The sequence below is a fragment of the Pipra filicauda genome, unplaced genomic scaffold, assembly GCF_003945595.2.
Source record: "Pipra filicauda isolate LSUMZ 115617 unplaced genomic scaffold, ASM394559v2 scaffold145_size1923396_pilon, whole genome shotgun sequence".
Classification (NCBI taxonomy): Eukaryota; Metazoa; Chordata; class Aves; order Passeriformes; family Pipridae; genus Pipra; species Pipra filicauda.
This window is the reverse complement of record NW_024103940.1, coordinates 1,647,966-1,674,827: the sequence shown is the minus strand read 5'-3', so window position 1 is coordinate 1,674,827 and position 26,862 is coordinate 1,647,966. Positions and strand designations below refer to the sequence as shown.

The window sequence follows — 26,862 nt, the reverse complement described above, 5'->3', positions numbered from 1 at the left end:
TAGCTTTGATAATCTGTTCCTGTGAAATCTGTATATGGAGCAAGCTCAGGTACAGAGCTAAAAATTTATACAATTGATACTAAGGTTTTAAGATCATCATATCTAGTTTTCTGCAACAGTCTCTTCAAAAACCTGAAACTTACCATCCTGAAACAGGTAAGCTGAGACTAATTCATAACCCAAGTGAAACTTGGGTTAAATAGGATTATTCTATCCTCAAACCATGGCTCAGAGGAAACTCATCTTGAACGTCAGTTTAGAGGACTCTCTCTCTAACCTTATCTCTCTACTTCAAATACACTTTAAATCCTCTTCCTTACAGTTTTCTTGATCTGTAAATAGTTTTCATCATGCTAGTCACAGAAGGGATATAGTTAACTTTAAATGTTGATGGTATTCAGAATATCCAGATTGTTTTGCCTCTGACATAATTCAGAACAGTTGCAAGTAGGGACAACATTGCATATGTCTGATCCCCTCTCAGCACTTTCAGTCACGGGCCAAATTCTTTACTGAAGACAAGACAAAGCAGCAGGGAAAGTGGAAGACAGAAACGGAACATAACTAACAGAAGTGCAGGCTGAACAACATGGAAAGATAACAGCGGGGAGTTGGAATAAATAATTCCTCATCAAGAGAGAAAGCCAGGAAGAAACAAGAATGAGTAAGGGTGTTCTGAATAAACTCTGCTAGTAGTCAAACTCTGAGGACATCAGTGCGTAAACATGCCTTGTGCAGCTACTTTTCACAGTTTCTTCTGAATGGTATGGTCTGATTTTCTCCTCTCATGATTTTTATTTTTCATAATCTCTCCTTATGATATTTCTTCCCTCAGCTTGTTTGTTTGAAGAAGTAAGGCAAAACAAGCCATTGTACTGCCAGAACAAGGGATACTTGCACTCCTTCCCGCCAAGTTCTGAGTTTGTTCAGGGAGGGGTACTTCAGATTAAGGTCTGGTTTTCGTACTCCTCATGTTTCCCTGCTTGTTGGAGTAGCTTGGTTTTGCTTATCTGGCTGATTTTCTGGTTGGTTTGACCACTAACTGTTCTGAGTGGTTATCGAAATGAGACTATTAGTAAACATTTGACTTCTCTTTCAAAGGCCTCATTTCTGGTGTAGCTTCCACAATTCACAAAATGCCACGCTAAATGGCATGTAGGTGCTCATGTTTTGGTCTTTTTAGTTCCAAAATGTAAACATATACCTATATATGAATAATGCAAAGAGTGTCTGTGTCTGTATGTGTACAAATACATTTGTGTATTACAAGTAAAAAGAAGTGTAAGCCTGGCCCTCCTGATGACAAAAGAGAGTTATGTAATTTACTTCACTCAGGGCAGGATTTCACCCAGAGATACTTAAAATTAGAACTATTTAAAATGCCAGAAGCTTGGCATATCAGTTCTGAGACAATCTGGGGTGAGGGGAGTGCAGGGGGGAAGAAGAAAAATAGCTGTTTATTTTTTCTAACTCAATTTCAAACTAGTGTAATAGATTTGAGTTGGGATGCTACAACTGGTTCCAAAATTATAGTTCTTATTTTCAAAGTAATTTTTCCTCCTCTAGTCTCTATTTGCAAATAAAACAGAAATATATTAAAATAGTCACCTAAAGATATTAAAATATCTGACAAATGTTTTTAACAAAATTAATAGCTAATACTGTCACTTTAACTATCCTCTGCAAGATATAAAAAGATTATCTCCATCACTTTTTTTTGGTAAAAAAATGCAGCACATACTATTATAATGTGTTTTTTTCTTACATGAATATTGAACAGAAAATACTTGACTTGAAAACTTTTGATATTTTTATCAGATCACAGCTCCCTCTTGTGTAATTAATTCATCATTACTACAAAAAACTAAGTAGAATAGATTATTTAAATTAAATTCTATGGTACCTATTTACTTTATTCCTTCATTTTTATTTTTTTCTCATCAGTGATATTTCAGGTTTTGAAATTTCATATTTTCATGTCATTTCAATGCCAGGACAGATGGTAATACCTACAGTAAGTAAATACTTAAGTAGATACTTACGTTTTTTGCATTAAAGCTACATTTACAGCAATATTACTTTTGCTCAGTGACTTGATTGTGACATTCATAATCAAACTCCTGGAGGCTTACTTGAGAAAATTCATATCTAATCTGTTATTTATTCTTGCTGCTAGGTCTTTTTAGGTTTGGGGTTTTTTTGCTACTTATATTTTGATGACTTTGGGAAAAATTCTAGCTATTCTTTTTTTATTCTCTAGTTTTTGTGTCCATAAGTGTTCAGAGCACTGTAACAAGCTTATTATCATTCTATGTCTAAACTTTGTGGTAATGTCTGTGTCTCAGTGAAGTAAGACTCAGTAAAAAAACATGCATAAGGGAAAAGCTGGAAAGCTTATTTTCAGTACAGCGCTTTTTTCTGACTCTACACAGAAAGACTGCACTTGATTAATTGGAGTGTTATTGGCTTGGAAGAGTTACCTTCGGAATAGAAAATTAAAAAAAAAAAAAAAAAAAAAAAAAAAAAAAGAAGCAGCTCTTTCTATAACAACATAGTGCAAACCCCAAAATGACCCTTCAGGAATAGGTGTACGAGATCATTGTATGGAACAGGCAAGGAACCCCAAATTTAGAAACTCCAAACAAACCTGGCACTAATGGTTTAACTGCCGCTTAAATTTAGGAGTGTAGTTTTGTCAACAGAAAATGATGAGTCCCCTCAGAGGGACCTGCACAGGCCCCCAGGCTGATGCAGGGCAAAGCGCTGTCTCTGACTGAAACACATGGGAAGAAACTCGACCTTTTTCATATGCCAATACACAACACCGTTGCAGTCAGGTTCGATGGAAGAATCCAGCTTACTCACAAAACTTTGGTGTGCTGTTTTTAATTAAAACATTCGCAGAGAGACACACTTATTTCCAAGTAACCAACCAACTGAACCATCCCCGAACTCGGCACCGTTGGCCCGACACCTCTGGGAGCGAGCGCCGGGCACGTGGTGGGGCTGGGGAATGAAGGATGAGGGATGGCGGACGCGAGATGCGGGACGGGGGACGCGCGATGGGTGACGCGGAATAGGGGACGAGAAATAGGGGACGCGGGATGCATCCGGTCCCGCTGTTCCGCTCCCCCTGGCCTTTAGGTAGCCAGTACGATCACCCGAAAGCGGCGCGCGGGGGCCTTGGGCTGGGGGAGACTAGTAGGCGGCGCGGGTGGCAGGCGCGGCGGGGCAGCCCTGGTGGGCCGTTGGGCGGGCGGGTCCTGATTTCGAACGCAAACGGCCCAATGGGAGGCGCGGGCAGGGCCGCGCGCGGTTCGAGCGGGCGGTGATGGGGCTGTGCGGGGTCTGAGGGGGGACGGGACGGGACTGGACGGGACGGGGGGGAGAGAGGGCGGGGGGGAGAGAGGGCGGGGGGGAGAGAGGGCGGGGGGCGCCGGGATGGCGGGGGGCGCCGGGATGGCGGAGCAGAGGCGGCGGCTGGTGCGGCTGGCCGTGCTGGAGGAGCTCCGGGTCTCGTACGGGATCAAAGTGAAGAGCGGGAGCTGCCTGGCGGCGGCCAAGGAGCCGGGAGCGGCGGCGACGGCGACGGAGGTGAGCAGGTGGGGGTGCGCAGAGGGGCTGGGCAGAGCCAAAGCTCACACGGGTCTGGGGCTTGCCGCGTCCCCGGCGAGGCCGCGGGCGCCGGTTCTGGCACCAGTTCCGTTCCCGTAATGCTGCGGCTCCCGCCGGCCGTGGGGGGGCATTACTTCCCGCCGCGGGGAGGCCTCTTTCGTGTGCAATGGGGAAAATCGCTTTTTGCCCTTTTCCCCAGGGAGCAATTGCTCCCGACAGTCGCCAGACAGCCGTGTTGTGAGCCAGGAAGGTAATGGCTCAGTGATGTTGGTGCCCTCGCCCCCAGCAGTTCAGGACTTGCGTGTTGCCAGGCGGGCCAGATGATGGAGGGGATGTGTTCCTCTTTTGTTCGTATACTTGAGGATCTCTGAAACACCCACGTTTGCCTCTGATCTGTGCAAGATTTTTTTGTTTAAAGAGCATTATTTGCATGGTTTCCTAGTATAAGACATAACTATAGGTATTTTGGTGCCAACACCTCTGGCCTTGATTTGCCGGTGGTCCGAGGAATGAAATCTGTCCCATTATCTTAAATACCTATTTTGAATTTGTTGAAGGGAAAAAAGTGTGTTTTCTGTCTCAGGACTCTTATTTAAAACTAAAGTATTATATGAGTGGCAGCACTGAAGTCCATTTCAGAGCTCTGATCTTCAGGTAGACTCTTAATTTATGAAGTGTGGGCCACTGTCAAGTCCTAAACAAGATCCCTGTGCCAGTGATATGGCACAGAACTGAACATCCTCAGACTGAGCTTTCTGTTAGGCTGAGAAGGTATTACACAATGCTGCAGTAATCCTTGGTCAATATAGGCCAATGAAGTTGTGAAAACTCATGCTGGAGTTAGGTTGTTTGGAAAGGGACAAAGCAAGAGTTAATTTAGAATTAGTTTTCTCCCCCTTGTCAATATCAAGCCCACGGTTCTAGACTCTTCTTTTTTTTTTCATTTGAAGGGAAGGTAATACGAACTGTGAGTAATACATGCATGTCTTAATAAAATATGTCTATGTTGCTGTCTGTAATACTTAAATTGTATGCAAGGAAGAAAATGTATATTTAAATAACTACTGAGTAAGGCAAGAGAAGCTACAGAATAACATTTGTTTTGCTGGGGGCATTTTATTTCTGTTGTGAGGGAACAGACATAATTTTATTAACTATTGTTTGTCAACTACGAATTTAAGTCACAACTTCAGATACTTCACACAAAACCTAGAGAAGTGAGCAAATCAGTTAGGAATTGTAAATGTTGAATTACAAACCACTGGAATTCTCTATTATGCTATCGTGTAAATACAGGAAAAAAATATTATCTCTTGGAGTTAATTTTCTTTTTTCTAGTTTTGGTAGCAACCTGGAACACAATGGCAGGTGTGTTGCTTCTCTTTCCTTATCTTGTTATGTTTGTTTTCTGTAGGACAGATAGGCCCGAAATGGCCTAATGGGCTAGTTACTGATTAACTATTTTTCTAACATGGTCAGCACTTCAAGTTTCAAGCCTAAATGACCATGAGGTTGCATCCATCTCTAATAACAAGTTGGGCATGATCCCAGTCCTCTTCTGGTTGGGAGAGGGACTGGCTTGCACATTTTGTAAATAGAAATGAAAAAGAGGTGAGGTAAGGAAATAAAAGTGCAAGTTGAAATGTGGGCTTTTATAACTGACACAACTGTGTAGCAACCCCGGAAATAAACCCGCATTTAAAAAACGCTGGAGGTGAACATCAGTAGTAATGACTGAAGAGATTGCTAATTTTCTAATATGTAACAGATACTTTAATGTCTGGCTAAAATGCTAAATATGAGAGTTCAGAACATATTTCTAGATTATTCTCTTGAGTTTAATCCTCCCTGAAACAGCAATTGTGAGTGTCTGAGATGAAAAAAAAATTACTTTAAAAAAAAGAAGTTATTGTGATTGTCTTATGTTGATTTTAAGAAAAATAGGCTTTAGTTAATTTGAAAAGCTAAGGTGAGATTACAAAACAATCTGGTTAATATCCTTACTGATTTGGGAGCCCTATGAGAAAACTGACTTCTTGTAAAATTAAAAGTGTAAAACATACTCCAGAAAACCTTTGTGCTCTTTCACAATCATCTAGGGTGTTACCTGTAACTAGAATCAGCATAGTCTTTGATATCTAGATGACAGTGCTTTTCCAGACAATACCGTCTTTTCTGAAAGACTTTGTGTTTTGTCTTAACTACCTTTATATTTGTGCTTGTGGAATGTGTGCTTTTTTTGTAACATGCAGTTGATAATTATATCAACTTTTGAGTAATATTAATTGAATTTTGTATTTTAGGGTAAAATCTTTGGAATATCTTTTTATGCGCTGCCACGATCACTTGTGCCAGAATATGGTTATATTCCAAGGTAAATTAACAACGTATATTTAGAATTTACACCTACTTTGCTCTTTGTAGTATTGAACCCTTGTCAGAAGAAGGAATGCAATATTTCTTCCAGGTCTGCTAAAGCTTATGGTGGATATAAGAATAGTTTCAACTGGAGAAGGAGGGATGCAGAAGTTAGATGGGGACTTCAGAGCCACAGCTCTCATTCAGCTGTATTTCTTTATACTTCTTGTCACTGGTGGAAATTATTCTATATATTAAGTTTATAACAAAACTATGAAATAGTTTATCTGGAAAAAACAAGCTTTATTCTGAGCATTGAATTATGTTACTGTTCTGTTCTCAGCTTTCTGGTTGATACTTGTGAATATTTGGAAGAACATGTTCATACTGAGGGACTCTTCAGAAAGTCTGGATCTCTTGTTCGTTTAAAGGCTTTAAAGGTATTCTGTAAAGCTGCTCTTGTTTTTCTTAATAAGCTGCATTTCACTTGATCATCTGCATGTTTTAATATTTGGACTCTTCAGTCGTATTCAAGTTTTAATATTGGAAGTAGATTGGTAACATTACGTGCTTTAGAAATGAGAGGAGATCTTGTCCAAAAACTGACAGGCTTCCCTTTATTTTTAAAATATTTTGGCCTTGTGACTGAACAAGCTAATTAACAGTTGTGCACACTGGATGCTGTGAGAATATTTGTTTAGCAGTGTTCTCCTAGAGGGTGTGTACATGGGAAACATGTAAATTACACATGTGGTCTGACAACATTGCCTGTGTCTCACTGTAGATACTGTAGTTGGGTAACACATGACAAGGCTGAAACTAACTGTGGGGAAGATGTGATTGTCTTTTCTGATTTGGGCTAGAGGATTAATGCCTAAACTTAAAATCTGATGATCTGTTGAAGACTTTAAATCATGTTTCTTATGAAAAATTTCAGAGTAAACTGGATCAGGGTGAGAACTGCCTCTCAGCTGCACTGCCATGTGATGTTGCAGGGCTTCTCAAACAGTTCTTTAGAGAGCTGCCAGAACCCATCCTTCCACCTCACCTGCAGGAAGGCCTTGTCAAAGCTCAGCAGCTCGGAAATGAGAAGAAAACTGCAACTGTGCTGCTGTCGTGTTTGATGGCCGACAGAATAATTGAAACTTTGAGATACTTTTTCAACTTTCTGAGAACCGTGTCATTAAGGTGAGTGTGAAGAGAGTGGTTGGAAACAGGCCTAATTCCTTTAACAACTTCTCTTTCCAGGCAAGTGCTGTAACTTTCTGTGAGTGGTTTGAACTTTATTATCTGCAGACATTCATTAGAATTCAGTCATAGTCTTTTATTTCATAAATCTCCAAGCTGTAGACTTGACTTTGTTCAAGCTGTATTTCTCATTCTTCTTTGGAAAGCAAAATTACCATAATCTAACTGATACTTTGCATTCCCCAAAACTGAAGGTTGTCTATAACCTCTATCCTCTTGATTTCAGTGACATAGTTGTGCAATTACCTGGCCTGGTATGCATAATCTACACATTAATCTTGTCTTGTTATGTAAGCACTTGAGTAAATTAGTCCATTTTTATTTTTTTAACTGCATTTGTCTTATTTGGTCTTTTCACTGCTGATATCCTGATAACTTGTATAAAAAACCTTTTCTTGTTAAGATCCAATGAAAACAGAATGGATAGCAGTAATCTGGCAGTGATTTTTGCTCCCAACCTCTTGCACTCAAATGAAAATGAAAAGATGTCAGCTAATATGGAAAAAAAAATTCGCTTGCAAGCTGCCGTTGTGGAAACACTTATTGACCATGCAGCAGAAATCGGTAAGTTGATAAATGTTTAGCAAAATGTCTCATTGTACCAACTTGTATGCAGCTTTTCTTTTCATCTTTTAAGAATAATTTAAAAAAATATTTCTTAACTAATCCAGGACAAGTACCAGAATTTATCTTGGAAAAGATTCCTGCAATGTTGGGTGTTGATGTCTTTCAATCTACTCCCTCACTGTGGGGCCAGGAAGACAGTGAAAATGAATCTCCCAGTGAATGTCAGAGGAGGAGGCACCGAAGTGTTGGGGGTAGGTATGTTGTGTGAAAGTTTCAAAACCAAAAAGAGAATTGAAACTTCAGGTATCCTGATCCTAAATGCTTGCTTTGTCCAAAAGCAGAATAGATGTCTGTGAAACTTGTTGGGCTTGACTTGCAAAGTCTATATAAGACTTCAGTAATCACACTACTTTATTTTATATTTACTCTGAGTTTATTCTAATGTGTCTGTTGTCTACCAAAAAATATATTTTGGTTTGTATGGATTTGTGAACCCAAATTAATATTCCAGCTTTTTGTTGAGTCAGCTGCAGATCCTGTTGCAAAACAATAAAAGTTGAGGTTTTTGTTCTGTTTTGGTTAGGTTTGGGGGTTTTTTGCTGGTTTTGAAATGATACTTTAACACATACCTTGATAAATCAAGTCTTGAGGAAGTAAGGATACAAATGGCAGGTCTGTTTTTAATTAGAGTAGCTAATTTGTGTTTTGAAGTGTAACTTTGATATCATTGGATACTGTGTACTCTGGTATCACGGATCTGGGGGTTTGGTGTGTTTTTTTAGTTTGGGGTTTTTTTTTGTTTGGTTTGGTTTGGTTTTGGTTTTTTTCAATTTTCAATAGAGTTGGGTGGGTTTTTTTTTGCCAAATGTGGACAATCAAATGGTATATCCTCTCTTCTGCACTCTCAGAGGAAATACTGTGGAATACATATGCTTGACTTGATTCAAATCCACTATAACACTCATCTTGTATGTATTGCTATAAAAATATAGGTGTGTATTTAGCTCGTTTAACTGGAGTGTTAAACTTGACAGCAATTGAAATTAAGGCTGTATGATTGTATATGTTTAACCAAGGCATGTTTTGTTGTGTAATATGCTTTTCCACTGAAGAAGGGAGACCATCCTGGAGTTGCAAAGTGATAAACACAAATGTTAACATTTTGAGGAGGATCAGTTAGAATTTGGTAGTTCTGTGGAACATGTTCCAATAGTAGGTAGATTCTACTCCTTTTTCAGATGTAGTAAAACACAGCATTACTACATTTTATGTTTCCGAAGATGAGCTTTTAAAAACTACGGGATATCCACCAGATACCATAAAAGTACCACAGCCTGTAGTTTGCTAAGCTTTCCTGTGAACACATGGAAATACAACTGTAGGTTGCAATAGCACTATAGGTTTTGTTACACGAAACAACCATTTAAACTGATTTCCTTTATTTCTCCCTGAAAAGAATACAGGTTAAACTTGAGTTGAAAATAGAGCAAGACAAACTTCACATTTAAATTTTATTGCTTGGTGTGTCTTGCATTTCAGATATTGTTAGTGGAGCATTGAATAAATTTAAATCTAACAGAACACCCTCCACTACACCTCAACAAGACAAAAGCGGTAGGTATTGGTGTATTTGTACTAAATAAAACCCATGCAGTATCTTCTATATTTGTTGACTATATTCCACAAATTTTTTTTATCTGAAGAATTAGAACTTAGTTGAAGATTAGTGATTAAATTTAAATTGTTTAAAACTGTGAATATAGATACATATTTATTGAGGATACTGCATTTACTGTAATTCTTGGAGCAGCTACAATCACTGCAGCAGTGGGCTGTGTGGTTTACTTCTGGGATTACACAACCAAACTTGTGCTTTTTAGCTAATGCACACTAAGGCTTCAGTGCAGTAGTGCAGCATTTTATCATCTTGGGAATGAATTTGCCAGGACTGAAATTCTTTCACACTTACTCTGTCTCCTAAACTTATGGAATATGACTATACTTTTACTTCCTCCTAATACCTATATTGTTAATTAATGTGTGGGTTTGCATTTTCCTTTCTGATACTCTAAACTTGCAAAAAACCCAACAAAATAAAAAACTGAACCCTAAGCCATACTGATTGCTTTGCCTGTTCAAAATGCGTGCACTTTGGCTAAGCTTTTATAACAATTTTCTTTCAGAGTTAAAAAACCCAGAACAACTATTTATTTTAGTAAACCCTGAAACTTTTAAGCTACTATTACAAATTTGATTTTCTTTATTTCAGTCCTTTCGTCAGTGACTCCAGTGGTTCTTACTCCAAGTACCAAGCGTAAACTTCCAACTGATTGCTCTCAGGGCTTGTCCAGCAAGAAGAGACGGTCTTTTAAGCATAGTTTTGCCTTTGAGTTCTTACCAACTAGCATTTTTAACAGCAACTCAACACCAGCATCAGGTACAGTGCCTTCACTTTTTCCTCTTTGCTTGGAGTCGTTGTTTGTGGCTTTTTAATTTAAGTGTACAGTCTTCTGTTCTTGTTAGGCAGTCACTGATGCTCATTACTTTAGTGTTCCTTGCACAACTTCCCCATCTCATTGCATTGTGTATGTTTATGTACATTAGTAGTGTCATATCACAAGGATTGAGCAAAAGCACAAGTTTTCTATTAATCTGTGACTTGCAGTCCTGATGTCCTTTTACTTTTTCCCTCCCTCTGTATCATTGAGGTTATACTCCTGTTTCTGTTTTAGAACACAAATCCATGCCTATGCTTCCAACCTCTTGAAAGTTTTTGCCTTCTGTCTCCTAAATGCTTAAATAGCTGATCTTAGCTCTATGTGAAATATGATTGTTGCTATTATAAAGGTTCTTTCATGTATCCAATCACTTCTTGTTTTCTCTAGATGCTAAATAATCTCAAAACTCTAAAGAATCATTTTTACTTTTGTTTGGTAGTGCTTTAGTACCACTTTATTCTACTAGAGCGCTTTCAGCTGTCAGGCTCTTCTGCAGATCCTGGTGGTTTGTTTTTTTTTTTTTTTTTTTTTTTTGTTTGGTTCTTTAATGTCCTGCCAGCTGAACTTAGTCAGAAAAAAATTTCTAGATTGGCTGTTTGTTTTGCCTGAAGATTATCCCCCCCCCAAATGAGTGATCTTAAACTTACTGCTTTTATTTATTAAATCATTTAATGTTCTCTGAAATTCTTGGTTTTGTGCATAAGCAAATCAAAACGATGACATTCTGTAAAGATAGTATAATGCATGTGTTTCATAAAAAAAGTTCAGTAGTAGAACAGCAACTCTTTTCTTTATTGTTTCTTTAACCGTTCTGGCTAGGTACGTAAAAAAAATAAATACTGCAAATAATATTGAGACTGAATCTAATTTTTCTTACTAAGCTCTTAATTTGAGGAACTGATTTGATGATAGCAGTGTGGAAACTTACTTGAGGTAGTGATATCAGTAGCATGTAATTGCATTCCAGCCACTTTTATGGATGCTACAAGGAACAGCTTCATTTAATATTAAAGTGGAAGTCAAAGTAATTTCAAGCCAGCAATCCACAAAATAAGAAGACAAATCTTGTGCTGTTTAAAAACCCATTCTTCATTGTGTTAACTGTTAAGTCTTTACCTGAAAAAATGCAACTATTTTAAATTCATATAAATATAATTTTGTTCCTGTAGTTCACTTTGAAGCAAGTCCCTGTGTGTCTCTTGAGTCATCACAAATCTCACTGTCTCCTTCAACCATGGGTGAAAATCATCTGTCTAGTACGGGGAACAGAAGAAGTAAAAGACTTGCAAGCAAAAAATTATACAGGTAATTTGCCTTAACTCTCAGAACATAAAGATAAATTGGAAAGATGGGTCTACACCTCTTGACTAATGATATGTAAAGTCTCAGTCTGTCTCTAAAATTACCTTTTTTGGTAGCAACTTGTGTAGTAATCTTAAAATGACCAGATCTTCCAATGTGGCAAAATGGAGCTCAAAACAAAATAAGAACTGGTATAGTAGCTTCCTGTGCCTAGTAAAAAAAGGTTGGCAAGAAGGCAATAAAGTAAGTAAAACTAAAGGAAATAACCATAAATGTCAGGATGTTTTCACTGCCCTCCTGAAGAGTTTTTTTATGTGTCACTTCTTCCCCTCTCTCCTCCCAGGGCTGAATCAGGAAAGACAGGTTGTTTTTCTCCAAAGATAAGCCGAAAAGAAATGGTTCGTAGGTCACTGCGCTTGAAATTTGGTTTGGGGAAAAGCAATAGAGAAACGGTAAGTATTCTGCTTCTAACCCAGTCTTCTTGTTAGTGTGCAGATTTTAATCCAAAGTTTTGGGCACTGATTTTCAGTAGCAAGAAGGACTTATTTTGTAATGGAGGGGATCCCAGCATTAACTGGACCTGCTAGCTGTCAAGTACAAGAAGCCTGAGGTTTATTTTCATAGCAGTAACTGATCAGCTTGTACTGTGTTTAGCTGGGATGGAACAAGAGGCTGAGGGAAGGGCAGCTGACCTGAATTGACCAAGGAGTGATTCTGTGCCTTGTAATGTCAAGCTCACTAGTAAAACTGAGATGGGGATAGTTTTTGAAAAGTAGCCACTTCTCAGAGGCTTGTTGAGAATTGATCTACTTGTCGTAAATGATGGCCTTTGTATGGTGTGGGGTTGGATTTTTTTGTTTGTTTGCTTTTGTCTGTGATGTGTCTGTGTCTTTCCTTTTTTACCTTTCCAATTCTCCCCCTCATTCTGTTGGGGAATGGGGAAAGCAAGCATGTGGCTGAATGGGACCTTGCCTGCCAGCTGGGATCAACCCCACCACACTTGTGATCAGTAGGTCTCACAGCTCCTGAACTTCTGACCTTGCAAAGCCTATGCACAGAATCACTCTGTTCAGAGTGTGATTAAGTCTGCCTTACTGCAGGTAGGCTGTTCCCTACCTAGGTCTACAGAGAATCAAGGGAAGATAAAATATGGCCAAGAAAATGCTGCTGTGGCTGATTTGCATAGCCTTTTCCTGGAGGTTAATCTGTAAATGAGATTACAAGTTTATATAAATGCAACTAACACTTTGTGTTTGTTCAAGAATATTGTATCAGGATGTACAGTTGGCAATAGATCTGAAAATATTGGAAGGCGTCTTGCAAGTCAGCAAGGTTTGGAAAACAGAATGGAATGTGGAAAAAGAGATGGACTCTTCAGCCCATATGCCAATGAAAAATTCCCTAAGAAAGGTAATTATCTTACTGAGTATATTAGATGGGGAAAACTTTTACTTTTGTTTTTGTAAAGCAAAAGTAACTTTATGGATAAAAGTATAAAAGCAATTGGATTAGAAGGGTGCTTCTAGCTAAAGTTACTTTAGTGTTAGTGGCTTCTGGGGAAAAAGAATTGGTTTAGGATAGGCTTGCTGTGTTTGTAGTGCATTTTAGTAGTTCTGTTTTGTTAGTTAAGTGAGATGCATGATTCCAGTTCTTAATATTGCAACCTTTTTTCACATTTCTGAAATTTAAAGGAGCAATGGTGTCTTTAAATTCAATGCTGCTTGGACAATTAGTTTTTTAGTAAGAATTTTGCCTATAATTATTGTTAAAATCACAAGATACTCTTCTTAAACATTGATATTTATTTTAAGGTTCAAAGAATGCAAGCAAGTCAGAAGAAAACTTGCTAACTCCAAAATGTGACAATAAGGTAGTTCACCAAATGTCATGGAACAGTCCTGCTGTTATGGATTCTCAGGTGATCAGCAAGAGTGAGCAGATTCTGCCAGGACACCCTGAAATGAGAGTTGGCTCTTCAGAATCTGTTTCGTTATCTGGAAAGCTACCACTTGTTCCAGATGAATTCAAATCCACGACTGTAAGCAAACAAGACAACAACTTGGAACTTGTGCTTTCTGAAGAGGAAAGTAACTCAACTGCAGAAACATTACTGAAAGTTAAGCAAGCCTTCTCTGCATCTGGAAGTATTCATCACAATTTGATAGGTGATAAGTTTTCTCTCATGAATGTGGCAGGTGAAACATTAAGTGAAACTCTATGTCCCACAGGGCTCGCTCCAGGGAAAGAATTGTTAACTGAAGAAGTTTCTGAAAATCTAGCAAATGTAAAATCCAGAGAGCTGTTGCACCAACTTAATCAATCTTCTGCTGCTGATAAACAGCAATCAAAACCCCCTGAAATTAAAGTTTTGGAGAAAAGAAACTTTAAAACATCTCTTGAGATTGAACTTCAGGTCCCAAAACTAGATACAAAAAAAGTAACAGAATTTCCTGTGCCTCAAGTACTGGACAGGGAAGACAAGTTAACTGTTCAGAACAGTTCAACAAAAGATGACTTAAACAAATTAGATTTCTTTGGAAGGAAAGAGGAAGTAGAATTAATACACTCACAAACAGCTGAAAACTGTGTGGTAAAATGCTGTAATTTAGAAGAAGGTACTGCTAAACTTTCTTCAGCAGGACAGCTTCCTACTTTACAGTTGCCTAAATTGCAAAATGAAGTAGGCAACAAATACTTGAAAGCTGAAAATTCTGCTAAAACTTTAACTAAAACATCAACTGTTTCTGATAGTGGAAAGGTTTCTGACCACATACAGTGGTTCAACAAGCTTTCATTAAATGATCCAAGTTCTGCAAGCGAAACTAAACCACCTCTGAAATTTCAACGTACTCCAGTTAGACAGTCTGTAAGAAGAATGAATTCCTTGTTGGAGGCTAACAGACGATCTGTAAGCTCTCAGCCACTTAAATCAAGCAGTGTTTGTTCACCACTTGTTAAATCTTTGAGCTGTGATTCTGCACTATTCTCCTGCACAGAAAAGCCCTCAAAGAATTCCATGGTTTTGCCGTGCAGGAGTGAAAGTATGTGTGACCAAATTTCTGTATCTCATAAGCAGCTAGACTTAACATCTAAATCACTTTGCAGGCCATCAAATCCATCAGAGAAGCCTGATGTTTCTGTCAGACCTGCTGGGATCCATGATCAAAAAGTGACTGTTCATCCATCAAAATCTGTTCTAGAAGATCTAACCAATCATGAAACGGTTAAATCCAGTTTGAAAGTTAATGCAAATATAAATATTCAAGGTGCTGCCCCAGAAAAATCTACAATCGCAAGAAGTGCTCCAGGAAAAGAAAGAGTTCGTTATAGAGGTTCTCCAAAGAATCCAATATCTAAAGTGAAATTGCTACCAACTGCAAAGCCAGTAGACTTATAAGATCAAATATCATGTCTAAATGGGTTCATTGTAACTTGGTTAACCTTTAGAAAGATCTAAATTTTTATGATTTTTTTTAACTCTAATTATTTGTAATTTTTGATTTATTTTAACTGCGTGAGTCGTGGAGATGTACAAATATTGTTTTGTGTTGAGGTTTTCTTCATTTACTGAAACTTCTGTAAATGCTAGTCAGTTCAACTAAATGAATTTAACTTCTAAAACAAAAATAACCTGTTTCTACAAATGTTTGTGTTAGATCTCAAGTTTGATTATTTAAGCTTCTAAAAACATGCTGCATCTCCCAAAACAGTTTTTGCAGTATTTAGATTAAGTACCAAGTTTAAAAAAACCCCAAACTTCTCAAATATTTAAAACAAAGTAACAGACATCGGAAAGAAAATATCTTGATGCTGAGTAGTGGTAGTTAAAGCTATTTACTTTTTAGTTTTAAGTGTGTTGTAGCACTACTCGATACTACGAAGTTGGATCTTACATGAGCCTACTTCTTCTGAGACAATGTTTTTTATTTCTACTGGAGTAAATTGGGAGCATATTTTCCTTGTTGAGTAGGTAAATGTCAAAGTAAAATTCGTGCGTGCACACACACTGGAGAATTATTAGAACACATGGAAAACAAATGTGAAGTTTATTCAAAAAGCAAAAAAAACTTAAAAGCTTCATCCAGTGATGTGCTCTGCAATAGGTACCAATTATTTTCAGTTGTGAGCAGTAAAATGTTTTATTTTAATATGAGAGGGGAGTTTTAACTTATTTTTAGAGCAACAGAATAGTGTTAACTAGATGGTGCAGAAGCTGGTTTTAGATGCTGAAAGTGTTTCAAGAGATGAATGTAAGAAGCCATAGTGTGTTAAAAGTTGATTCGCACAAGCAAATGTTTATATTTTTTAGAATGAAAACTGTTTATGTCTGTCATCAGTTGTAAAATTATTTAAGAGTAAACACTTGAAACTATTCATTAGCTTTTTATAAACGCGAATGGTTTATTGGCAAAATGTTAGAGCTGAAGCACTGGATATTTTGGTTTTAATAAAACCATTGGTTTTTTCCCTTTTCTGAACTCGTTCTTCTATAATGACTTAGAAAGTTAGATTATGTTGTTATATGCACACTGTAGGCACCAAAATTAGTAAGGCTGAGAAAACTGAAGTCAGAAGCAAATCTGTTCTGGCTGTCTTCTTTGTTCATCTTAGATACAGTTTGGTGATTCTCACAACTGACAAAAGGCATGGTGCAACACAGTCCATCAGCAGTAGTCTTCTGACCTTCTTAAGCGGTATGTTAATGAAAGGAATAGTTCTTTCTGTTCCCTGCCTTCTTCCCTATGTGTCTGCCAACTTGCAAGCTGAATCTGTTCAGCTGGTTGATCAGGTGGAAACCTCCTCTCTCACTCTGCTACATTACTGTTAAGATCTAGGACTATGGAAACAGCCTTTAGAATATCTTAACAGGATTGTTTGGTGTTGTGGTTAAATATGGGAAGCTTCAGTTTCATGAAATAAAGGAGTTGATTTAACAGTTCACCACCATCCAAAGAGGAAGCTCCTTCTCTTGGCAACATGCTCTTACCCTCTGCCTTTAGCTGGTGCTGGTAGATCCTTCAGCTGATTAAATGCAGGCACCAGAGCACCACATTTTGTATCTTCTCACTGAGGTAAATAAGAATCAGCAAAACAACTGCCAGCTTTAATAGCGGATGCAAGGAGGTAGGAGCTGAAAATAGGACAGAAGGAAATGAAGGCAATGTCAGGAAGAAAATGAGATCTGACTCCTGTAATAGTGAGCTGTCATATCAATTTTTGTTTGAAAGAGTAAGTCTTGAGATTTTTTTTCCTGTTAGTATGTACCAAATATTTTGAATGCTAGTGCAGCTTTGACAGTGTGTCCAGATGGAGCAGTAAGCTACTTTTGATGATCGATGCAAGCCAATCTTGAACCACTAGATTTAGGTGTCAGAAAGGGAGAATTTGGTAGGGCCTTGACAAAGAAAGCTTTAAATGCCATAAAAAAATTGTCAAAGTTTAGGCTCTGTTTTTACAGGTTTTGCAGAACAGTATGGGTAGATATCCGTTTCTATAAAGTTGATTATGTTTTGCAGAAAGAAACACTAGATGCCAAGTAGAAGTCCCTACTGCTTAATCTTGCTTGTATAATGTACTATAGAACAGCAAAAAGAGAGAATAGTCTACATTTGAAAGTGTATGCCATGGTTCTCTTGGGGTTTATGTAGTATAATCTCAGAGCTTCTCTTTAGCTAGCTATCCTAAAATGGAATGTGACACATTCCCATCAGTAGCAGTGAAGATGTGATACGTAAATTAGCCTTTAGAAGTTACCATTTTGACAAGTGCTATTACGTGGTGCACTTCATTCTTTTACAGTTTTCTTCTTGCTAACCTTTGCTATGTGTATAGATCTGCTTAATCTGGGGACCTTCACCTATAAATCCTTGGAGACAGTTCCCATGTTGATACCTTGTAAACCTGTAGTTAGGTAAATGCTATCATTCCATAAGTAAATCATATTATTCTGGGAAGAGAAATCACAGCGAGAAGATGGATACAGTCCCAGGAATATGTAATAGCTTATTTCTGTAACTGTTAATCCATCACAACCCTTCAGTTTTATTTTTAGACTATTGTGTTTAGCTGAAAAGGGAGATCTTTAATATGTCCCCAAGCTTTGTGTCATCTTCTTAACGGGACAAGCCCACGCCACGAGGGCACGGTCCCTGCACGTACCTCGGGCAGCTCCCGGCGCGGGGGAGAGGCCGTGTCTGCGCACGGAGGATGCGCGGCCGCGGAGCCGCCGCACCCGCAGAGCCGCGCTGGGAGCGGGAGGTGAGCGGGCGCTTCGCGGTGCGGCGGGGCCCGGCCCGGCCCGGCCCGGGGGGTCCGTGCTGCCGCAGAGCTGCCCTGGGGCCGGGTCACGGCCCAGCTGCCCGGGGGGGGGGGGGGGCGGCACAGAAGGGCGCGGTGGTGCGGGCAGCGGAGTGGCAGCCCTGCTCCTCTGCGGATTAAAGGGAATGTTCTGTAGAAAGCGGGCTTTTTTCCTCGATACAGAGGCTGCAGAGGCTGCTGAAGCGGGAGGGTTGCGAGGGGCGTGCGGGGCGGCGGGGGAGCCGCGCACAGGCGTAGCTGGGAATATTCCCAGCATTGGGGTTTTCAGCCATTTTTGCCTCAAAGACGTTTCCAGGTGCCTTGCGTCGAGCGGCTGGACTATTGGAGCATCTTTAACTGTCTGGAGTGGAGAAATCTGACAGCTGTGCGTGTGTTAAGGACACACGGGAGGGCACCAGGGGGAGTGGAGGGGTTTTTGTTTATCTAAGGGATTGGAAGTGATGCATTGTAATTATTTTCTGATGTGAGGGGAAAAGGAGCTTTGAGAAAACAAGCGTTGTAATTAAAATTCAGCCTTTCAAAGAGGACAGTAAGTGGTGCTTGGTTGTTGTTTTTCTTTTTGTTGTTGGCTATGGGGTTTTTTTTCCTAATTAAACTACACTGAGCAGCCATTTAGTGAAAGGGATTCAAGGAAACAAACCATTTTGCTTCAGGTGGGAAAGATGATGCATATGAAGTAGGAAGCCTTTTGTTTTCAGCTGCAAAAAACCCATATCTAGGTTGTTCAGAGGTCTCTCATTATTCATTTTGCAGTCAATGCAAGAATAGAGCTTGGAAAATACAGTTCCTGCCTGAACAGTTCTTAGTCCAGAGCTTTATAAAATAGCATAATAAGCATGAGGGGGAGGGGGGAAGGGGAGGGGTGTAGTGGATGACGTATTTTCATTAAATGAAAAAGTGGATTAATTTTGTTTGCAGTGACTGTTAATGAATGTTATGGGCAAATACAAATCAGAAAACTGATTTCTGCGGTTTGCTACTTAATATTTCTTTTAAAAGGGAAGAATGAACCCACCCTGTTCCCCGCCCCCCCCCTCCCAGTTTCCACCTGGCTAGACTTTCAGCTGCCCCTAGAAGCTGTGGTAGTAAACTGTTATGTCCGGTGGTAATATCAGATGTTATTTCCACCACGTGTACAGGACTTTTTTTCCCACTATAATTTATAATGAAATTCTTTTCTTTTTCACAGGATAAAAGTGGCTACCACTATGATAACTACCTTGTTTTGCAACATGATATTTCTGCTGGCATTTGGATTGGCTTCAGCGTTTAGCCACAGCCCTAGAATGCCTGACAGGGTTACTGAAGCAGATATACAAAGGCTCCTCCATGGGGTTATGGAGCAATTGGGCATTGCCAGACCCCGTGTAGAATATCCAGCACACCAGGCTATGAATCTTGTTGGTCCACAGAACATTGAAGGTAGCTGATTTCTACTTTGACTTGTGATGAATTTATTAGTATGCTTCGGTAATAATTAATATTTTGTTTATAGATGCAGAAAGAATATCCTGAGTTTAAAATCATGGACTTCTTCACCATGTTGTTGCTTGATCTTTGTTTTAATATCATCATTCATCTTCTACCTTCGTTAATGTAATGATTTTGGCAGAAGTAGTGGGGTTTTTTAATGTACAGGCTTTGCAGAAAAAGTTACATTACCTTAGCAGTGTCTGATCTCTAGTACCTCAAAACTACAGCTTTACTAAATTATGCCTGAATATTGTGCATAAATATATCACATATATGTTCTGTAATAAACAAATGTGACCTATAGAGTCCAAATCTCTTGGATTTTTATAAACATTTGCAGACCAAAAGAGATCAAGTGTTTGCAGTGGCATGCAAGATAAAGGGATAAACCTTACATTGGGATTTTTCCTTCATGCTGCAGAACCCTGTAGGATTCTGCAGGATCCATTCTGGAGCACACAGGGGGAAGCCAGGGCTCAAGATGCAGGTGGGGAAGGATATGGGTGCTCCTCTCCCTGCATCTGTAAGTAGCACCTCAACACTGTATTGCTGTGATGAATGCTCTGGGCTCAGCTTCATTTGTTTTGGCCAATACCTCTGATCTCACAGTGTTTTCCAAGTTTTCCTTGGAGTAAGTCTTTTATAGCTATGTAAATCATCTGAAATATCTGGCTTAAATGTTAGAGTATTGTGATAGTGTTACAATGTGTTGCTATTTTAACTGTACAAACTAGCTTTTATTTTGGCATGACAGCAAAAGCTTGCAGGTATGCAACTCCAAATATTATTGTTTATGTTCGAACAACATCAAAACAGAGCAGAAGCTCTCACTCTTTCTCTCAGAATTAAACCATTTTGACATAGTGTAGCAAGTCTCCACATTCCATAAGTCTACATACTTTATTTTATTGTCATTCTGATCTACAGACTATCCTATCCAAACAGATACAATTGCTCTAATGGAGGCTAAGGAGAGGATTAAAACTGAATAGGCATTTCTACCAGATAATTGCAGACCTAACTTTATAAATTTTCTAAAGAAACTTTGATGGACATATGTTTTTCTGCAAACTTAAATGACAGAGACTAGACTTAAAAAGTATAATTTGGTCTGTGCTCTTTTCTCCTCCTTTATGAATGTTCATAAATGGAGAAATTAGGACAGACTGGTAGAGTAATTTTACTCTCCATCTTCCTCTTTCCCCTAGACTTTAAAAAAAAAATCCTTAAAAAATATAAGCAAATCTGAATCTCTGGCAAATACTTAATCTCAGCTGTTTACCATTACTTTCTAATTATAATATTAGCAAAACCAAAATAGGAATCTCTTAATATTGAAAATTTTCTAGTGCCTGTGAGACTCAAATAATGCTAGTTTTTGTCATCCATACAGTCTTCCACAAACAGCAGGTTGACATATTTTTTTTTTTGTTTTACCTACTTTTTTTCTCTTGTTTTCTCTCGTTTTCTCTCGTTTGATTGGGTTTTTGATGTAAAAAACCCCCCGTGTATATAACAGAGTGAAACTGAAAGGTGATAAATCCAGTTAATTTATCATATTTAACACTCTCCTCTTGATCACGAGGATGTCTCTTTTTTTCTTCAAGCGTACCATGGGTATTTAACATCCTATTGAGATGTTTCTGCAAAAGAAAACTGGTCTTGTGAGATGACTGCTATCAATCAGTGTAGAAATAGACAAGCAAATCAGAGCTTTGTAACAAATGCTGCTTTTCATGGAATGTTCTGCAGTAAGTTTTTCAGATAGTAATCACTTGCTCTTTCTTTGGTTTCTTGTGATGATATGTGTCTATTTATAGATAGATATCTCTTAAAGTATCTGATTAGAAACATCAACCTACTGTTGGTTGCAGTTTCAAATGGTCTTTCATCATTCCACACAGTATTTTCTCATACTGCTTTTTTAAAAAAGTACTATAATTCAGTAAATTTTCACCATGAGTTTATCTTTAAATATAGACCATGAGTTATAGGATAGTTGATCCATCAAAACTTGCATTTCATTCTATATGGGTGATTTTAACTATTACGTTGTGAAAGACTTCACAATTGAATATACCAATTACTAATCAGTTAACAAGGCTCTGTTTCATCCTCTTTGAATATTTATTTCTGCTTAATCTGGAGAGAAACCTGCATGATGGGTTTGACTTTCTATTAGGTATCTACTTTGGAAACAGAACTGCTAAAATGGCATGGTAAGACATCTATTCAAAACAGTCTAGTTCTGTGAGAGATACATAATGCTTTCATATATGGTGTCTGCCTCAAAAACTGCAGTTTTTACTGCACAGCCTGCCCACTACTCAATTCTTGACAGGGGATTGACATTCCTGACCTCCCAGTGGCTCCAGTCAGCCAACATTTTCTGATCAAAAGAGCTGGATTCAGGCAAGGACCTCATTCTCTGGTGAGGAATGAGCATAGGAGGCATTCGAATGAGGACTCCTATGAGTTAATGACCTATGATGGATAAATTAAGTGTAATGCTCAGTACAGTAAAAACATAATGACTTTTCTGAATGGTGTTTTGCTTGTTCGTTTGTTTGAGGGGGGAGGAAAAGGGACACGGATCTTACACACATATTTTATGATATTCAGTCACATCATGCAGAAACAGAATTCTCTCAGAGGAGAAAGCACCAATCTCTGCTCTGTTAAACAGTTCTGCAGGACTTTCTGGATGAATGTTTTTGATGGTGGTACATTCTTACAGCTTGCTTGTGTCTCAGGTACTTCTTGGTCAATGCACAAGGAGTCGAACTGAGCAGCACGAGGAACAGTGTCATAGGTTGTAATGTTTAAGCAAAAGCTCTTAGCACAGGTGTTGGCTGACAGGAGTAATAAGGAGGATTGAGAGGGAACCTTGTGACGGATATTCCCAGTGCTGTCCATGTAAGAAATCAATTTATAGTTGAGTTATAGAAAAAATAAGTACATGTGTTTTTAAATAGCACTAGTACAAGATTTTCAAATTCTGAAGGATTCATCTATGGGATTTCCACAACATAGTCACACTGTTATCACTGGCTAATAATTCTGTGTGTGAGCGCTTAAAAAAATCTATGTGATAATAGAAAGGAAAACTAAGGCAGAAGGGAAGAAAGAGGTTTGACAATTATTAGAATGTGTCACAGCAAAACAAGTTTTTCATTCTAAATACCATCATGGCAAAGTGGTAATTCACTAACTACTCTCCTGAGGCACTGTCTTCATTGGGAATTTTTACCTGAAAGTAGTGGAGAGTAGGATTGGGTATGAAATGTTTATTATTTATGAGAAATTCTGAACTGCCAAGAGTGTTGACTTCCAGATGTTTTTCAGACTGTAGGTTTCAGTGACACTTTAAACAGTTTAAAACCAAGTTCATCCCATGACAGCATCTTCATCATTAGTGCACTGACTGTTCTGGGGTGCATTTGTTTCTCATTTTGACCAGGTATTGCAACTCAGCATTAAAAAAAAATCCTTTATCAATCAGAGCTTAATAAATTATGTTCCTACAGAAAATTGTTTTACTTAACAAAATGCTTTTGTCAGAAATAGCCCCAGCAGCATAAACGTGCATCAGTGGTGATAGCTGTGAGTACCATCAGCTTTAGCCAGGCCATGATTTCAGAAGTGCCACTGCTTTTCAAAACACCAAGATTTCACCCATTATAGGTGTACACTTGCAAGCAACATACTGTCAGGAAAAAAATAATTTCTGTGGCTTTGGAATTTGAAAACAAATTTAGGCTGCCATAATATAGACAATTTTATACTAGCAGCCTGATTATAATGAAATGTTTGCAAATCTGAGTGATTATTATAATAACCTTTTCCAACTGAAGTTTTATATGCCACAAAAATACCATTGCTGTTAGTTCACAAGCAGATTTCCTAATTATACTCATTTTCCATCTCAGCTCTCTACATTTTTTCTGGTGTTAATCATTGTATTTTGACTTTAAAATGCTAGAAACCAGAGGGTAGATGTGTTGCAAGGAACTATACATGGTCATCCCCATCCTTAGCCTCACCTCCCTCCCCCCTACCAAAAAAAAAAATAAAATTTAGGACTGTATTGGCTGTAGAAAGTGAAGTCACAAACTTATTCTATACCGAGGACAACTAAAAATTGGACACTTCAGAAAATACATTTAGTAGCATGTGTTCTCTTTCTGAAGTGATCAGACAGTTTTCTTGATTGATAGAAAAAAAAATTACAGTTTCTTAATTGAAATTGAAATTAATTGTTAAAATCTATAAATACATGGTTTTTTTATCTTCTCCTTCTCTTTTCAGTTGTCAATTTGCCTGTTACTTCAGGTCAGGCTGCTAAAATAGGAGTAAAGTCTAGAAAATGCCTGATAAAAAGTTTAATCTACCAAGAAAGTATTGTGAAGTTCAGAGAGATGCAGAGGCAGTGTGAGCTCTCCTCTGTTAATTAAGTGGAATAGGACAAATATTTCACAGAGATGGGAATTTGCTGTCTGATTCCCTATGTTTGTGTACCATAGCCAGCAGATGGTGCATAGCATGTTAGCATGGCAGAAGCCAGACATATCCTACAGGATGAGTGAAAATGTTTTAAATACCTGAAGGTGGTATCTTAGGATCAGCTGCTTTTGCTGGCCACTTGAGTTTCTTTCTGTACACCCCCTGATTCCTAAAACTAATAAACTCATATTAACTACTCTAATTTCTCTAATAATATTCCCTCTCCTTATTGATTCATCTTTTCAGAAAGCTATGTTGGAGTCACTTAGCAGTGTCTATAAAAAGAGGGGAAAACATGGAAAGGCAAAATAAGAATTTTTAATGAGGAACTGTGTTTTAGTAGTTACTGTTTATCTTTGTCACTAAAATACTATACAAGCCCTACTGGGCTATATTCAAGCTTTCTACAGATAAGAAGACAGCTGTATCTGTGTTAAAAGAGAACAATAGAATAAAATAAAGAAATGCATTCAACATTCAAAAACATAGAAGCTAATTTTTCTGCTTGGCAGGAATTTTACGAAGTAAGAGACTACTTTTTTTTCTTTCCTTGCATGCTTACATGTTTGTGCCAATATTTAAAGGGATTTGTTTGTTTGTTTTCCTGAGGAGTGGAAGGGATTAAATATATAATACAAATTTCAGGACTACTATACCATGCACAGCAGAACAGTAAAAATCTCAAACACACGGGGGCACCACTAGTTCAACTCGGGCAGTTTGTAACACTTTAAATTCGTAATGGGAAATGCGAAGTCCTATTTTCATTTTGCAAATATCATTGTCTACCGTAAATTCAGTACCCCAGAAAGCCTCTTGCATGTTTGTGTTTGATTTGGTTGTTTTGTTTTTATTTCTTAAAAGCACTTCAAATGAAATGATTGTTGGTAAAGGTGCTGATGTGACAGCCTAGAGTCTGAAGTTTTCCATCTCCAGAAGAGGCATAATGTTTTCAACCTCAGTGACAACATTAAATGAGGTCTCCTAAATCCTGATCGTTTGTAGGCATAAGAAAATATGAAAAATATGATGCCTCTTAGGGAGGCTTTTGACTCTCCTGCTGAGACTGCTTGTAGCTACTGAGAAAAGACTGGGGTTGGTTTGATTATTTTGAAAGGAAATAAATACCTGTTTATTGCTTCAGAAAAATGTTGGTACTGTTTCCCTGATTGAGATGATAAGAGAGTCTGGAACATTTTGCAAATATTTCTACTAACAACTGGTAGTTAATGACTTGTCAGCACAGACTCTGTACAAATAGCACTTTGCATGAAACCTACTGTCTGCAAAATTATGCAGATTACTCATGCATGTTAATAATATATGTTTTGTTTACATTTTACTAATAAGAAAACTTAAGTGCTGTATAACTTTGCTATCTGTCCTGTATCATACCTGCAAGACTACTACTTGCTTCCTACAAGGACAGTAAAATATTTGTATTAGAAAGTTGCAAAAACTTTTGCTGATGAATGCACTCGGTAAAACCAGTGCAGAAATGCTCTTTCCACTCATTCACTTTTGGGCTACTGTGTCCTATTCTTACACCCGAATACATTTAGACTTCCTCAGGTGACTAGAAGTCAATGGTTATTGTACGATATCTGGGGTCAGCAAACATGGCAGTGTAATGTCTGTGTCCTCTTTGCTCTAGTTTACATCCTCCGTGCCAGCCTCCAGGGATAGCAGTGGAGTCCTGGGGCCGGCCATGCGGCTGAGCTGGGCAGACCTCCCACAGCCTGCCCTGCTGATTCAGGGCTGCTTTGTTAGTGCAAAGAGACCACACAATCATTTGGGATTGGGGTTGTTATACCTGTTCAGTAGAGAAAGTCTTGCTGCAGTTAAGACATAAAGTTGTATTCACATTGGGACTACTTTTGCACACGTGACTTTAATCAAGCACTGTGTTATGGGCCTGGCATTTAACAAACAAAATCAAACCCCAGCATCACTATATTAGTCTCTGCTTTCAGGTTTTGTTTGTTGTTTTTTGGGTTTTTTGGTGGTTTTTTTTCCAAATTACTCAAATAACCCAAGAAATATTGTTTCAAAATTTAACATGGACGTCTCAAGTTTGTAACATAAAATGAAAGTGGTAAAGCTAATTTTTTATTTATTAATATGGTAGATATCTAGATTTGTATTTTCTTTGTATTTTATTCTGCAAATTGTATTATTAAACATAACCAGAATTTGAGTATCAGGCAGTGGTGGTGCATGTTGAAAGAGAGGTACTTTAGAATTCTAATTTCTGAATTTAAAAGCAAACGACAGTGACAGATGACAGTGCTAGATGACATCAGTGGCGCTTATTGTGGATTTTCTTTATCTAAGTGAGTGATATGGCACAGGTCTATAAAGAAATTGCACATAAAATGTTTATACCTCTAACTCCACAAACAGGAAGATAATGAGGTGATATGACTTTACTTTTATTAAAGAAAAGTCTTTGAAAATTTGGCCCATATTATCCTTGATTCCATATGAATTTATAAGACATGACAAACAGTGAATAATAAGAAAGCCAAGTTGATGTCTGTGTTGCTATGTGGAGGTCATACCATGTTACCTCAATGTTTTTCACAACCTTCCCTCTTGAGGAGCAAGAGCAGGATCCAGTGAAGGCAGTGTTACCACTGTGGACTCTGACACTTCTCAATTTTGGCAACTGCCCTTCCTCTATGCCCTGCAGGAGGGGTGCAGGCACTATTCCTGTGTTCTCAGTGTGGCTGGGGAGATGTAGGGAAAATTCTCAAAACTACTGTTTTCATCAGAGAAGTCAGTCAGTGGGGAACACAAGAGGAAAAGTGTACTAATCCCTGTTTCTCTCTAAATCTCCATTATTTGCCTGTGGGTCTGACTAAGGGACCTATTTAGATTTGAGGCTTTGAAACCTTTTCTTGAAACATCATCTTCTGGTGACTGCGAAGAGTCTGCAGGTGTCACATGTCTCTTCTGAGGAACCAAGAAGATAAAGAGG

General features: G+C 38.4%; 1 protein-coding gene across 4 annotated transcripts in view; it reads left to right on the top strand.

Moving 5' to 3' along the window:
* The first annotated feature begins 3,459 nt into the window (after positions 1 to 3,459).
* LOC113985848 (neuroendocrine protein 7B2) overlaps positions 3,460 to 26,862 on the top strand; it is a 46,552-nt gene continuing 23,149 nt past the window's right edge. Inside the window, exons 1-12 of one of the 4 annotated variants that reach the window (XM_027717030.2) lie at positions 3,460 to 3,594; positions 5,919 to 5,989; positions 6,317 to 6,413; positions 6,911 to 7,161; positions 7,625 to 7,785; positions 7,893 to 8,039; positions 9,328 to 9,402; positions 10,058 to 10,225; positions 11,456 to 11,591; positions 11,932 to 12,040; positions 12,851 to 12,998; positions 13,400 to 16,062. In XM_027717030.2, the coding sequence (XP_027572831.2) occupies positions 3,460 to 3,594; positions 5,919 to 5,989; positions 6,317 to 6,413; positions 6,911 to 7,161; positions 7,625 to 7,785; positions 7,893 to 8,039; positions 9,328 to 9,402; positions 10,058 to 10,225; positions 11,456 to 11,591; positions 11,932 to 12,040; positions 12,851 to 12,998; positions 13,400 to 14,985 (3,084 nt within the window). In that variant the 3' untranslated portion in view covers positions 14,986 to 16,062. Of the gene's footprint in view, positions 3,595 to 5,918; positions 5,990 to 6,316; positions 6,414 to 6,910; positions 7,162 to 7,624; positions 7,786 to 7,892; positions 8,040 to 9,327; positions 9,403 to 10,057; positions 10,226 to 11,455; positions 11,592 to 11,931; positions 12,041 to 12,850; positions 12,999 to 13,399; positions 17,856 to 18,150; positions 18,436 to 19,093; positions 19,329 to 26,862 lie in introns of those variants that run through there. The other 3 variants (XM_027717031.2, XM_039378752.1, XM_027717038.2) reach the window with 3 other exon arrangements.